At 43.1% G+C, this 13699-nt stretch overlaps 1 protein-coding gene across 1 annotated transcript in view; it reads left to right on the forward strand.

Moving 5' to 3' along the window:
* Positions 1-9641: 9641 nt before the first annotated feature.
* ELP2 (elongator acetyltransferase complex subunit 2) overlaps positions 9642-13699 on the forward strand; it is a gene marked incomplete at both ends in the record, with an annotated part of 38707 nt that continues 34649 nt past the window's right edge. Inside the window, 4 exons of the mRNA XM_080364154.1 lie at positions 9642-9773; positions 10251-10329; positions 11227-11312; positions 12795-12945. Coding sequence (XP_080220280.1) covers positions 9642-9773; positions 10251-10329; positions 11227-11312; positions 12795-12945 — 448 coding nt within the window. The remainder of the gene's footprint in view (positions 9774-10250; positions 10330-11226; positions 11313-12794; positions 12946-13699) is intronic.

Here is a 13699-nt window from a genome sequence, read left to right on the forward strand (position 1 = left end):
CCACGCTATTCCTGATACAAACCAGGATGCTATTGGCCTTTATGGCCATCTTGGCACACTGCTGGCTCATGTTCAGCTGGCTGTCATTCAACATTTCCCCCCACCCCCCAATCCCTTTCTGCCAGGCAGCTTTCCAGCCACTCTTCCCCAAGCCTGTAGCATTGAATAGGGTTGTTGTGACCCAAGTTGCTCGCTCCTCCATGGGCAGCCCTCTACCGGGCAGGAGAGCTGCACTCCACCCCTTGATCTGCATCCAGTTTACCTTTCTCAATGGTATTATAAGTTATGGATTACTCAAGTAGGCTGTCCAGTGAACAAATGGTTATCCAACAGGCTGGAAGGTCATCTCTGTCCTAGCACCCACCAGTGCAGCTCAGGCTCGTGTGAGGCAGCAAGTTCCTACATAGATGCTCATGCTAACGAAAGGGCTGCTTGAGCCCACATACTAGATCTGGTGGAGCAGCTGTGTTCAGGATCTCTACTGCCTGGAATGCAATATCTTCTGCAAAGTGCCCAATGCAGAGGTCAGGGCAACAGAGAAGGGAATAGGAGAGAGGAAAAGCAGACAGGATGGAAAAAACGTTTGTAGACAGTAAGGACAGACTAGGAATAGAGAGAGATATCTGTAGGGAGAAGATGGAGTAGCAGAGCTGAACAGACTCAGAATTCAATGGCTACAGAAAACACACTCAGCTACCAGAACAACTGTGAGAATCGTGCAATGGTTTAAGCTGGATGTGATCGTTGAAGGTCTAGCTCCTGCTATCGAAAGAAAGTTTGCTGAAAGAAAGGATAAATTGCACAGTCAGGAAAATATTTCATAAAGCAGGTGACAAGCAGCAAACAGATGTGACAGTTTGTGCAGCAGTTTGTGCAGAAGGGCACACAGCAACTCTGCTGTGGATGGCATCCATGTCCTCAGCAAAGGTGGTGATGCACTGCAGTCCCCAGCAAACACTGCAGCAACTTCCCTGTAGCAGAATCACAGCATAGCTGAGTTTGGAAGGGACCTCTGGAGGTCATCTGGTCCAATCTCCCTGCTCAAGCAGGGCCAGAGGCCTCAGAACAGACAGAGCTCCAGGAGGTTGCAACTCTCCATGTCTTGGGCTGCAGGAAATGCATAAGGCCTCTCATGGAGGCTGGGGCATGAGGAGATGGTCTTCTAGCCTGTGGGACGTGTGTGCTCATTCAGGATCTGTGTCAGCAAGCCAAGGACTTGTATGAGGTCAGCAGACTGTGCAGCATCAGAGATGACAAGAAAGAGGAGGACTGGATCTTCTCTGAGATGCCACAGCTTCAAGAACCTGAAGTGAGAGACTGGAATAGAGCGGGTGGATGCAGGTTTCTTCATCTGTAGAATATGGTCTGAAGGAAAATAAAAGTATTGCTCTTGCTGGTTACATGGGAGGTGGACTTTTTGGATGGAAGAAATGGGAGAACTGAGGAAGGAACAATGAGGAATGTTGCAGTTCAGCATACCAGTGTTCCTTAGTGAAATGACAATTTTTCATTTACTCGAAATGAGGTAAAAATCCACTCTAGCCTTGTGTGAGTTTAGTTTTGTCGGCAGTTAATGCAGCATGAAAGGTAAACATCTACTCTTTCTTTTTTACTGCTGACTGTGCGGAATTTTGCTGCTCATGAGTGAATTTCAGCATGCACTGCAGGCTTTTTAGTATATGCCCCTTCCACTTGGTTCTTTCATGCGAAGCTCTTTGCAGAATGTCCTGCAAGGCTCACAAGTGCAGTGACTGCTTTTGCCCTCAGTCTCTAGACATCTCTGCTTCAGTATTTTACTTCTTTAGATGGTTATATTCCTGACTGGAAATGTAAACAAAAATGAAACAAAATAACTCACCTCAAAACACATTAGCATATTAGAGTTAAAACCCAAGTGCTTGGAAATGCCAACTTATGTTATATGTGATCATCCAGATGATTAAACTGATGCAGTTTTTGTTGTTTCTATAAAATGATCTTTCATATTTTTGCAGTTTCATGGTGTTTTCCCAATGCACTCATTTTAATTTCTTCTATCTCATCCATTGAGTCAAAGTATGTCACAGATTAAACTAAATGATGTAGGCATGCACCCTCAGAAGCACTTAGGCAATTGAATAGAAATTGGGTTCCTAAGTCACTTTGGTGATTTGGACCTTGATTTTAACATTTCTCTTCATTTCTTCAACAGTTACTTTGACAAACTTGGCAGGTTTCATCTCATGTGGTAGCTTTTTCCATTTGGGAGGTAGGAAACAAAAAAAAAAGTATTGATCTATATCTTTGTTCAATGATTATTTCAGATATTTTTGGATCTACTGCGTAGCTGATTACTGTTTAAAGTTCTTTTGGTTGCTTTGGCTGTATATTTTCATAATGGAAAAGTATCTGAGCCATCTCATAAGTAAAGTAATTTTGCATAATGAAAAGAACAATGGAGATATGAAATTTATTGATGGATGTCTTATTAAGTATCAAAATATTTACTCAATGTCCAAAGAGTATGCCTTTTAGAATTATGAATCAGAAGGAGAACGAACTCCAGCTTTAGGTGCAAAGCACAACTTGCTACCTTAAATTTGAAGATGTATCAGAAGTTCCCATTCAGTACGCTGCAGCTTCTTGTATCTGGTATACATTGGCTGATTTACCACTTGTATTTTTTTCATGTTCAGTCAATATTTTTCTCTTCCAAAATTCTTTCCAATCAACTATTATTCAGTCTTACGTTTCTGTAAGAAAACACTTTTCTTATTAACAATGTTTTCTTAGTGCCAATGTAGTATGAACTCTGCTTCTAAGCTGCTTATTTAAGGTGAGCCACATTAAATAGAAAGCACCTTTTCCCCGCTTCAAAATAGAATTATTTCCTCTCTGTCACCTGTGGCATCTGTCCAGGCTGCATCCATTTGTGGGTGACAGAGAGGAAAAACAGTATCAGTCACCTGCGATGCCAGCTCCAGCTTGAATGGCACATGGTGCTTTGTGGCCATCTTTCTTAACAACTTCATTTATAACAGCTCGTAGAGCAGACCATTAAATTCTCTAAATAAATTGTTGCCTACTACAGAAAATTTGTACACCAATATATTCCAATATTCAAATTAAAAGAAAAAAAAGTAATTTTAAACAGGAAACTGTATTGTGACAGAAATTAGAGAGTTTTTCATTATCTTTCCCAGAAAATGAAGTTTTACATACGACGAGGAGGCCACTGTACCACCATTGAATACCCTGTGCCGTATTCCCCTTCTTTCCCCTGCAGCTCTTGAGACTCAGCAGATGTTGGTCTTTGCATACTTGGCACTGGGAATGGGCATTTCCTCATACAATCCTGCAACGCTGTTTGCATTTCCACCAACCTGAACCCCCCAACAGCTCCAGACCAGCAGGCCAGAAGGTTATTGCTTTCCATCCCTGTGCTCACCAAGTTACTGGGCCTGAGATAGTGACAAAGAACAGGGAAGAGTGACATCATCAAACACATAAAAAAGGCTGCCAGCTCCCACTGTCAGTGACTGGACGCCTGATACAAAGCCTTATCAAATACTGGGAATCCCTTTGACCACCAAAGGCTTTGGATCAGGCTTATCCTTCTGGAGATTATTAAATAACATAGAATTTTCACAACAAACCCCTTTGTGCTCAAGCCCATTATAAATATATATAATAGTGGATGTGGTAGCATGCATATACGTGTGTGTGTGTACAAAAAAAAAAAATCACCCAATGATATAATAGCTATAATATTAATTGAACAAATTAGTTGGGGTTTTTTTGTTATTGTTGTGTGTGTGTGTTGTTTTTTTTTTTAATGAGCATGAAGAAATATGTCAGGAGACGATTATACAACTTATTTTTTGCTTTTTACAAGAGGTTATTCTATGATGTGGAACAACACCCAATACAAGCCATACAAGAACTGCTACTAATACAGAATTTAAGTGTAAAATAGGGTTTTAACTATTCCAGATGGTGTTTCCAAGTACTCTGTCTTTTTTTCGTGTGTGTACATACGCCCTCTGGAATGCATGCCTATTATCATGTCTCCTTTTAGAACTTCTGCTTCAAAAATATACTGCATAATCAGTTTGATTATGTGACAAGCTGTTTCATCCTTTTCATTTTTTGCAATTTTCTAGGTCGTCTGCACTAGGTCTTCCTTTAAAAAAAAAAAAAAGAGTGATTTTCTGCGGAATTTCTTTCATCAAGCAATTACAGTTATTGTTTGGAGAGCTAATTTTGATGATATTTCTAAATAATTAGTTTATTTTTAATTTGGAAAATCAGAAGTCCATTTAGTCAGTGGAAATGTAAGCCATTCATGGAATACTTAAAATACAGCCTTCAAGAAAAATGGAAATAGCTGTACTTAAGATTTATTCAGTTCAACTTCTTTCACCAGCATCATTCAAGTTTCAGTCTTCAGTGAGAGGAATTAGAGAAATTGTCTCTAAAAACTTATTCTAAACATTTTAAATTAAATCTGTTAAAGTGACAACGTCTGCTTGCTTTTTTTTTTACTTTATCTTGTGAAATGCATTTTAAAAGAATGCCACAGGCTTACATTATACTCAAGATATACTGGAAATGCTGTTACTGAATGCAGGACCAACAATTCCAAAATCAATCAGTGGCAGTTAACAACGAGTCTGACACTGAATTGTAACGGACCCAGTCAGTAACTTCAGGAATGACACTTGCCCTTGGTCAGCCCTTCTGGGATCTGAGGGGGTGCAGGCTTGAGGGAAGAAAACCTCAGCAAACCCAGGAGTCAGGATTCCTTACACACCTTCCAAAGTGGATCCCACAGCTGACAAAAAGGAAGAGGCTGGATTTGTACTCCAGACATCACAAACAACGGAGTTGTTCCTACCTGTTGTGCGGCATACCCCCTGCGAAGCTGGCCAGTAATTTAAACTCATCTTTATGTTTTTGGTCACTATTGTTTGTTATTTAATTTCACAGTGCTCCAGCCTTGACCTCTCAGGTGAAATCTTGACCCTGGAGAAGCCACCAGAAGCATCTGAGCACTGCAATCTGATTTCCAAGACTTGAACGCTCGCAACCCCAGAGGGAGGCAACAGGTGGTCAGCCTCTCTCCCCGAATGCTGTTGTGCATCTGCCACATTGGGCACTTCATCACTGAAGAACTATTGTGTTTTTGTTCTGAATTCTGGTCTAGGAAGAAACTGTCACTCAGAAAATGAATATAATAATACCCCTCTGCCCAACAGTGATGTTATAGAGAAAAATATAATTCATACATTTTTTCTGAGACATTTGGGCACTGTGGCAGTAGAAGTCACACACAAAAAAGAGTCCATTAGGAAAAGTATAATTCTGTGCTAAGAATACTGTGCAGCAAATTAGGTCTAGGGCTACGATACGACTAATGAGGAGAAACTAAAATACTGAATAGCTGCCTCATTCACCAGGCACTATTCATCAAGGTTGCTATTAGAGGCAAGCAACCTGCAGTAAAAACAGCAGGCAGTAATTTGAATGTGAGGTAACTTCATTAATGATTACTTCATAAGGCATGTATACAATGGAGACAAATAAAGATAGGCAAAGTTCAACGATTTACAAGAATAAGGCCCCTGACCTTTGAGTACTTGGCTTTGCTAGTTTAACAACTTTAAAACATTCTTCTATAGAATTAAACAGCATATAATTGAACTTTAAACCTAACATATGATTGCTGTTTTTCATTATATCACACAGAATGACTCATGTCTATTAATACATAATCCTTTATACCAACAAGATCCCACCCAATAAAGGAAAGCATAAAACTTTGATTTAATCTATCAAAGACCAGATTTCTTCTCAACATGCATTCCATTAACAATACATGCCATATATATCCAACACTGCCTTTTCCTCATAAAACAAGAAAAGAAAGATGAGGTTAAATACACTGTGTAAGAGGTTGGAAGCAATCTGTAGGAAGTGAAAACATATTTTCCACTTTATTATATTTTCATGCCATTGTTTAGACAGATGATAAATATATTAAATACTATATATCATTTTTTACTAGTGTGGTATTTTCTTGGTCTCTGTCTAGAAGCTTGCAGGCATAACTGAGTTGGGTAGGGAGCACATGAAGATCACTAAGCCACCTCTGCCTGCAAAATCTCACTTGTAGACATGAGTTCACTATCAGTATGACTGTTTTCCTACTATTTTGCTATTGGAATAACAGACAGAAGTTATTCCAATACCTAACTGGTGAATTAATTTTAAGCTCAAGAAACCTTTTGACAGTATAAGCAGCATCTCCCTTTTTGGATTTTGTTGATCTAACTCCATTGGCAGAATCAAATTTGGACATGTGAAGAAGGCTACGGAGTGACTTCTGAAGTCTGCTTAGGCACCATCACAACCTTCTTCCTGTGCCTCAGAAATTACACCAAAGGGGGAAAAAGAGGAAGATTATTTTTATATATATTCTATTTCTGTAAAGTGAAGAAGTTATTTTCTGGGAATATGAAGAAAAACAGCAAAGGCAGATTTGAATTAGCTACAAATTAGCTACAAATGAAGACTGGAAGTTGGTGCCTAGCCCAGAATATGTCTTTTTCCATCCTTGTAACATCAGTGACTGCTGCCATTACTTCCTTATAATGCACAGGTCCCTAAAAGCCATATTGGTTCTAATTATCCAATATTCTCAATCTCTCATACACTATTCTCCAGATATTTCAGTTTTCAGACATAAGAGTAGATCCTATAACCTCTGAACTCACAAAAGAAAACCCTTTATTGGGTTAGAGCAAAGGCCCAGTATCTCATGGGAATAAGGACTTGGTCAGATGTAATACTGATGAAAAGTAAGAAACTAGGCTCATCTAGACTGATCTGTCTGGATACAAACCCAGCTTCCTGATCTTTTTGGCCACACCACTGTGGTCCTGTTACAGCATTCCACACAGCACTTTCGAGTCCATATTCCCTGTTGATTTATCCCACTTCTCTTGTTGCTACAAGGTGTCAGAGTGGCATGGGGGTGACAGTGTCAAACCTTTGTGGCAGGAGGGTGGCAAGCACTGGCAATACCTGATGCCAGCAGCCTCCTGCAATGTCCTCTCTCAAGTTGCCTGGGAAAGCACCAGCCCTGAGGTGGTGGCCTAAGGCTGCAAGGGCCAGCCCCAAAACCCCACCAGCACAGGCTGCAGTGCCCTTGCCCCCTCAGGCATGATGGACACTTCCAAATCTCTCTGACATAAGCAGCACACAGGGCCCTCTTTGGGGGGGGGGGGGGTTCATCTATCAGATGAGTAAACTTCTTGTGCCCCAGAGGAACCCCCAATGCAAACTGATCCAGGCAAAGCCCACACTTTGCCCACAATCACAGTCAGAGACAGCTTCGTTCCCACAGCAACAAATGCAACTCTTGCAACATGCTGCAGCTTTTTGGCAGTGCCCGACCTCCTGCCAGAGCCCTGACTCTGACCCTGGCCAGGCACACTGAGAAGGGGGTTGCTGTGCAACATGACTACAGCGTAGCATCTCCCGGGGCAGTACTCCTCGGTTAAAGCATGCTTTGATGACTGGACCCGTGCATTTTTCTGCAAGCAGTCATTTGTTCCCTTAGCAGCTAACATTTCTGGCTGTATCTTGTATGTGAACAGGCACAGCTTCCTTCCTCTCATACCCACTGGAAAAAGCTGTGCCCAGCTGTAACATTTTTGTGTCAGGTTACAGAGCTGCCGACAATCAGCATTAATGAATTTGCAGGCACATGGGGAAATAAAGGCCAGGCAGGAATGGTTTTGGATCCAAGGTGTTCCCTGTGTTACTCAGGAAGCCTGTGTTACCAGGCTTTCCCTGGATGCCTGCTTGCTTTCTGCTGCTTCTCTCCCTGATCCCTGTTCCCTGCACAGCCATGCAGAGCTGTCTTCTCCCTCTACCACAGACTTTCTAGCTTTTCAGTTCATCTTTGATATCCCAGGTGCAATCTGGGGGAAGGAAGCACAGGACAGGTGTAGGTACACCTCTGTTTCCTCTCCCTTTCTATGTTTTCTGTCCTAGGGCAGTCCATTTATACTTCAACCTGGGCCTTCTGCGTGCATGGGGTCAAGCATTTGGAGGCAGAGTGGATGTCTTGAAGGTCCTGCTGAGGCTCCTATGCAGCCTGTGGGACAGCAGGTGGCATCTGCAGCCACCAGTAAGTGGAAAAATTCTTGAGCCTGGGAGGCCAAATAGCTGCAACAGTTCATAGCACATCCATATATTGTAATATCTTCTAATGAACCCATTTTTTCAGGCTAGTGACAATGCAAATAAAAGCAGACTACTACTGCAGTATTTATCTTTCTTGATTTGGTTTCAATTTCTTGTGTAGTGAGGGCAATAAATAGATCAATTAAAAAAAAAAAAGTAACCTAGAATTCTCTAATCTGCTATGATCTCATCTTTTGTCTTGAAAAACAGAGAAACTCAAACTTATCGAGATCACCCCACTGGGGCCCTGGCCATTGCTCGGTTGCAAATTCACATGATTTCTGTGACAGTTATTCCAGGACATCATAATAAACTGTAATATCAAACACAGTCTGAGATCAGTGAGTTAAGACTGATTATCAGGGTGCTTTACAGCGACAGAAACAGATCAGAAATGGGTAACAACAATACAATCTCTGATACTCGGTTCTGCTCTTTCCTAGTTCATGTGCAATCAACTTCTACACACATAAAACCCTACCAAAACCAAAACAAGTAAACAAAAACAACCAAAACCCAAAATCCTGACAAGTTTTGAATGTTTTATACCTCTGTTTGAAAATAGGTGCAACAAAGATTAAACTCCCACTCCTGCAAAAACCCCTAGAACAACCCTAGTTCCCATTCCACTGACTTCTATGCCTTTTAAGCCCCAGCACGGGGCTGCTGTGCCCCTGAGGCCCAGCTGGTCCTTACAGGGGTAAAGCACCACGGAGCTCCCCGACACAAGACCAGCAGTGGAAGCCAAGGAATGGGCTCTCCCCACGGCCACTCAGGCTCACGCTGGCTCTCTCTGACCCCACAGTCACGAAGCCAGGGCCAGACCACCCCAGGCTGGGCCAGGATGGGAGCGGAGCATCTCCCTAATGAGGAAAGGCTGAGGGAGCTGGGGCTCTTCAGCTTGGAGGAGACTGAGGGGTGAACTTATTAATGTTAATAAATATTTAAATGGTGTCATGAAGATGGATCCAGGCTCTTCTCGGTGACAACCAATGATAGGACAAGGGGTAATGGGTACAAACTGGAACACAGGAGGTTCCACTTGAATAGGAGAAGAAACTTCTTCTCAGTGAGGGTGCCAGAGCACTGGAACAGGCTGCCCAGGGAGGTTGTGGAGTCTCCTTCTCTGGAGACATTCAAAACCTGCCTGGACGCCTTCCTGTGTAACCTCATCTAGGTGTTCCTGCTCCAGCAGGGGGACTGGACTGGATGATCTTTCGAGGTCCCTTCCAACCCCTAACCCTGTATGATTCTGCGGCTCTGTAACCGGCTCTGATCAGCCCGGCGCCCCCCCGCCCAGTGGCCACGCCCCAGCCCCGCGCTTCGGCCGTAGGCCCCGCCCCCTCGGGGACCGCGCGGGGTCGTTGCTACGGGAGCCGCGCGAGGTCGCGCACGCGGCGGAAGCGAAGATGGCGGCGCCCGTGGAGATCTGTCATGTCGCTTGCTGCGCCAACCGGACGGGCGGCGGAGCCGTGTCCTGGGGCCGGGGGGCGCTTCTCGCCTTCGGTAGCTGCCGGGACGTCGTACTCTACCAGCCGGCGGTGAGCTGGGGCGCTGTGAGGCGGGCCGGGGCTGGGGCCGGCCGCGGCAGCGCGGCCTGAGGCTCGGTGTTTCCCATAAAATCGTAGAATGTCCCAAGTTGGAAGGGACCCACAAGGACCATGGAGTCCAACTCCTGTCCCTGCATGTGACAACCCCACAGTTCACACCATGTGTCTGAGGGTGTTGTCCATTTTCTTCTTGAACACTGTCAGGCTTGGGGCCGTGACACCTCCCTGGGGAGCCTGTTCAGTGCTCCACCACCCGCTGGGGGAAGAACCTTTTCCTAATGTCCAACCTGAACCTCCCCTGGCACATCTTCCTGACATTCCCTCGGGTTCTGTCACTGGTCACTAAAGAGAAGAGTTCGGCGCCTGCCCCTCCTCCTCCCCTTGTGAGGAACCTGTAGCCGTCATGAGGTCTCCTCTCAGTCTCCTCTTCTCCAGGGTGAACAAACCCAGTGTTTCTCTCTCCCGCAGGCCGCGCGGGTGGTCGCTGCCCTCCGCGGCCACACCGGCCGGGTGAACTGCGTGCGCTGGGTCCGCCAGCGGGACGGCGGTGAGTAGCGCGGCTTTTCTTCTCCCTCTCCTCGTCCCCCAGACCCGGGGAGCCGCAGACGGGGAATGAGGGAGGTGCGCTGCGGCGGGGGCCGGGGCCGCTTCCTTGCGCTGCTGCTCTCCCCCTCTCTTGGGAAGGTGAAGCGAGAGGGTCGGCAGCAGAGGGGCTGCAGTTAATACAACTGAAGGAAAGTTGGAGCTGCAGCAGCGCTTCCTCTTTCCTAGTGAGGATTTTAACACGTGGGTCCGCAGGGATCTGACCCGCCACACTCAGGTGAGCGAGGAGATCCGGTCGGCTGTCCGCTCCGGGCCCCGCAGCCAGCACCAGCCCAGGAGGCGGTTTTGCCAGGGGCTGCGGTGGCTCTGGCAGATTTGCAGCTGCGGTGCTTCAGTAAGGGCTTGGAGTTCGGCACGATTTGACATTGTAAACTGCTTTGCAATGCCTTTTAAGAAATCTCTGACTGTAAAGCTGTAAGTTGCGTAGAGGTCATGTCCCTGAAAACATAATCTTTCAAGATGGAAGTGCTTTGAGGCCTGTATGAGGCTTTTGGTAGTAATTCAAGAATTTGAAGTTGCTTAGTGCAAACTTTTCAAAGGCATATATTCTTGCCCCTAGGCATTTGTAGAAACTCATCGACAAAGAGAAATGGGGCTGTTGATTAGACTTGTTGCTTTTTTGGGAGGAAGTACTGAAATGAAAAGATTCCTTCTTAATAGCGTTATTACCTGCCAGCCTTTCAACTCGTGCAGCTCGTATTAGGCATAGTTTATTTTGATGAAAACTTTGCTTACAGTTGATACATGGTATTTAGTGAGTAGTAACCAATGTAACTTCTTATGTTGTTGGCTGCTGTAACAAAGTAAGTGTTCGCAAGACTTACCAAAATATACTTTTTAGCTTCTGAAACAGAGTTAATTTCTGGTGGATCTGATAAACAACTCATTCTTTGGGAACTGAATGAAACAGGAAAGTGGAATAATCAGGTAAGCAGGAAAAACCTCTTTTAAAATCTTCCCCCTCCCTGCTTTCTCCCATACCACAAATCATGTTTTTTCTGCATTTATTATTCATATTTCTGTGTTTAACTATTGAACCTTGCCTGCATCTTCTTCAAGTTATTGGTAAACTGTCATGCTACGTTTTACTTTAAATGTTGTTTCTTCTTTTCTGTAGTTTATATTTTTCAAATCAACCTTCATTAAGAAATTAGCTAACCTGTCATCAGGTGGATTTTTCCAGCATGTCTAAAAGATCTCGTTTGTCTGTTCTCAAGTCATCAGCTTTCTGATCTTGTGTAGCACTTCCCTTCAAACTGCCTTAAATCTTCAAATAATGAGTTGACATTTCCTGTGCCCTTCTTCCTTGTTTCTTTATATCCATTTCTAATGATTTCTGGTCAATCGGTGTGACAGTGTAGTGTTTGTATATAGGTGGTCTTACCAGGATGATATACAAGTTGGAGTAGGTGTTTAAAAAATAAATAAATCTGTGCAACAATTTAATTTGTCAGAGTAATTGAGAAAAGGAGACATGATAATTTACTATTCATACTGTAAAATTTAAGGCAAAAGATGGAATATGGCGTAGAAGAACCTTCAGAATGAACTGAGATGTAGATGAAAATATACTTTAATTTACTATCTAACTTTTAAAACCCTTTTTATTAGGCATTAGTTTGTGAATGGCTGTGTAGGTAACCCATTTCATAGGCTATCTCAAACTAGATGAGGTTTGGCGTTTTAAAATGTGTGACCTACCACACCATGTGTTGAAAAGAGACGTCAAGTGCATTTATGACAAAGTTTGGATAAATAGTGGACAACTTCTGGTTGCAGAATTAAAAGCCTCTCATTTTGCTCTTTGTGTTTATGAGGAACATATTACAAATTGAATCACCTGTTCATTAAGGAAGTAGGTACTAAAGTCTAAATTTAGTGTTTTTCGTGTTGCTATTTTGAAGGAGTAAAAGCTGGTTTAACTTGTGAGAACACACTAAACATTGCTGCTAAAGCTGCTGTAGCTGCTACTTATTCCGTTGTGTTCTCTACTCTCTCTCCTTCACGAAGGTTCTCTAAGCTTTTATGAGATATTCCTTAGGGTGAGGGGCAAGAGAATGAGAAAAAAGAAGGAAAGTGCTCTTCCTACCTTCTCTATTATTTCCAGATTCCCTCAAGGAATGGTGAGGTTTGTGTAGTGTACACAGGAACATTTAATTTTGTTCAGCTTTGAACAAAATCTTACCAAGTTAATACTTATCATAGCTGTATCCCCTCTCAGTGTTTTCCTGGAATATGCTGTAGCTTAAGCATAGCTTGGCAGGTTCTCTGCCATTGCAGGCGTACAACTTGTTTTCAGTATTAAATTGTTTTATTTCTTCAAATGGCTTTAAAAATTCTCTTGGATAAGTTACTGGAATTTAATGTTGTTTATTTGTATAACTTTGTAAAACTTTCTGATGTGTTCAGCCTGTGAAAAGCATTCCTTTCAAAGGCCATGCTGAAGCTGTTTGTGCCGTGGATGCTGTCTTCCAGTCAGATGAGCCTGATTCAAATCTGCTAGTAGCTTCTGCAGCTTCTGACTCTACTGTGAGAATTTGGTCTCGGCATGGTTCAGAAGGTAACTTTTTTTTAATATTATGGACAATTGTCTGGCTTAAAAAAAAAGATGAGTGCTTATCCATTGAAGTACTTGCCTAAATACTAACATCTTTTAATACAACTATATTGATTTATCTTCAGACTGTGCAACGTGTTGGCTGAATTTACTTGTTTCTTTTTAATATGTGTTCAGAATCTGATAATCTGAACCATCACTTTGTGGGGGCAAACTAGCTGTATGTGTGCATGAAGTAAAATTACTTAGTAAAATGATGAATGCTGGCATTAGAAAGGTGAGGTTAAACTAGTAACTTTTTTGTTACTATTGACTTGAGTCCAATGAAGTGTGGGGTAATAGGATCTTGACCTTCTGATGAACTAGGCTCTTGCATGGACACATGGGAGAACAGCTCTTTGAAATATATAGGAGATAAATTGGGTGGATAATCTAGATTTGAAGTGTTATTTGCTAGTTGAGTTGTACTGTCTGCATCTTTCAAGCTACTTTCTTCCTTATCTGGTGCATGTGAAGATTTCACATTGCCCTGCCTACAGGAGAGAAGTGAGAGTTGCCAGTCTTCAGTCCCACATTCTGGAAGTCATTTCTCATGCTCGCAAAGAATACCATGAAGTCACATCCTTTCCTTTTTGTCTTCCTGTTGTGGGTTCCCGTGGTGGAAGGACCAGTTCTGCTTCTGTAGAGAGGTTTTTGTGCAATCCCGTTGGTTACTTTGATCTTGATGACTTATCAGTTTAGCCACTTCTAGGATTTC

Source organism: Nesoenas mayeri (assembly GCF_963082525.1).
Source record: "Nesoenas mayeri genome assembly, chromosome: 2".
Classification (NCBI taxonomy): Eukaryota; Metazoa; Chordata; class Aves; order Columbiformes; family Columbidae; genus Nesoenas; species Nesoenas mayeri.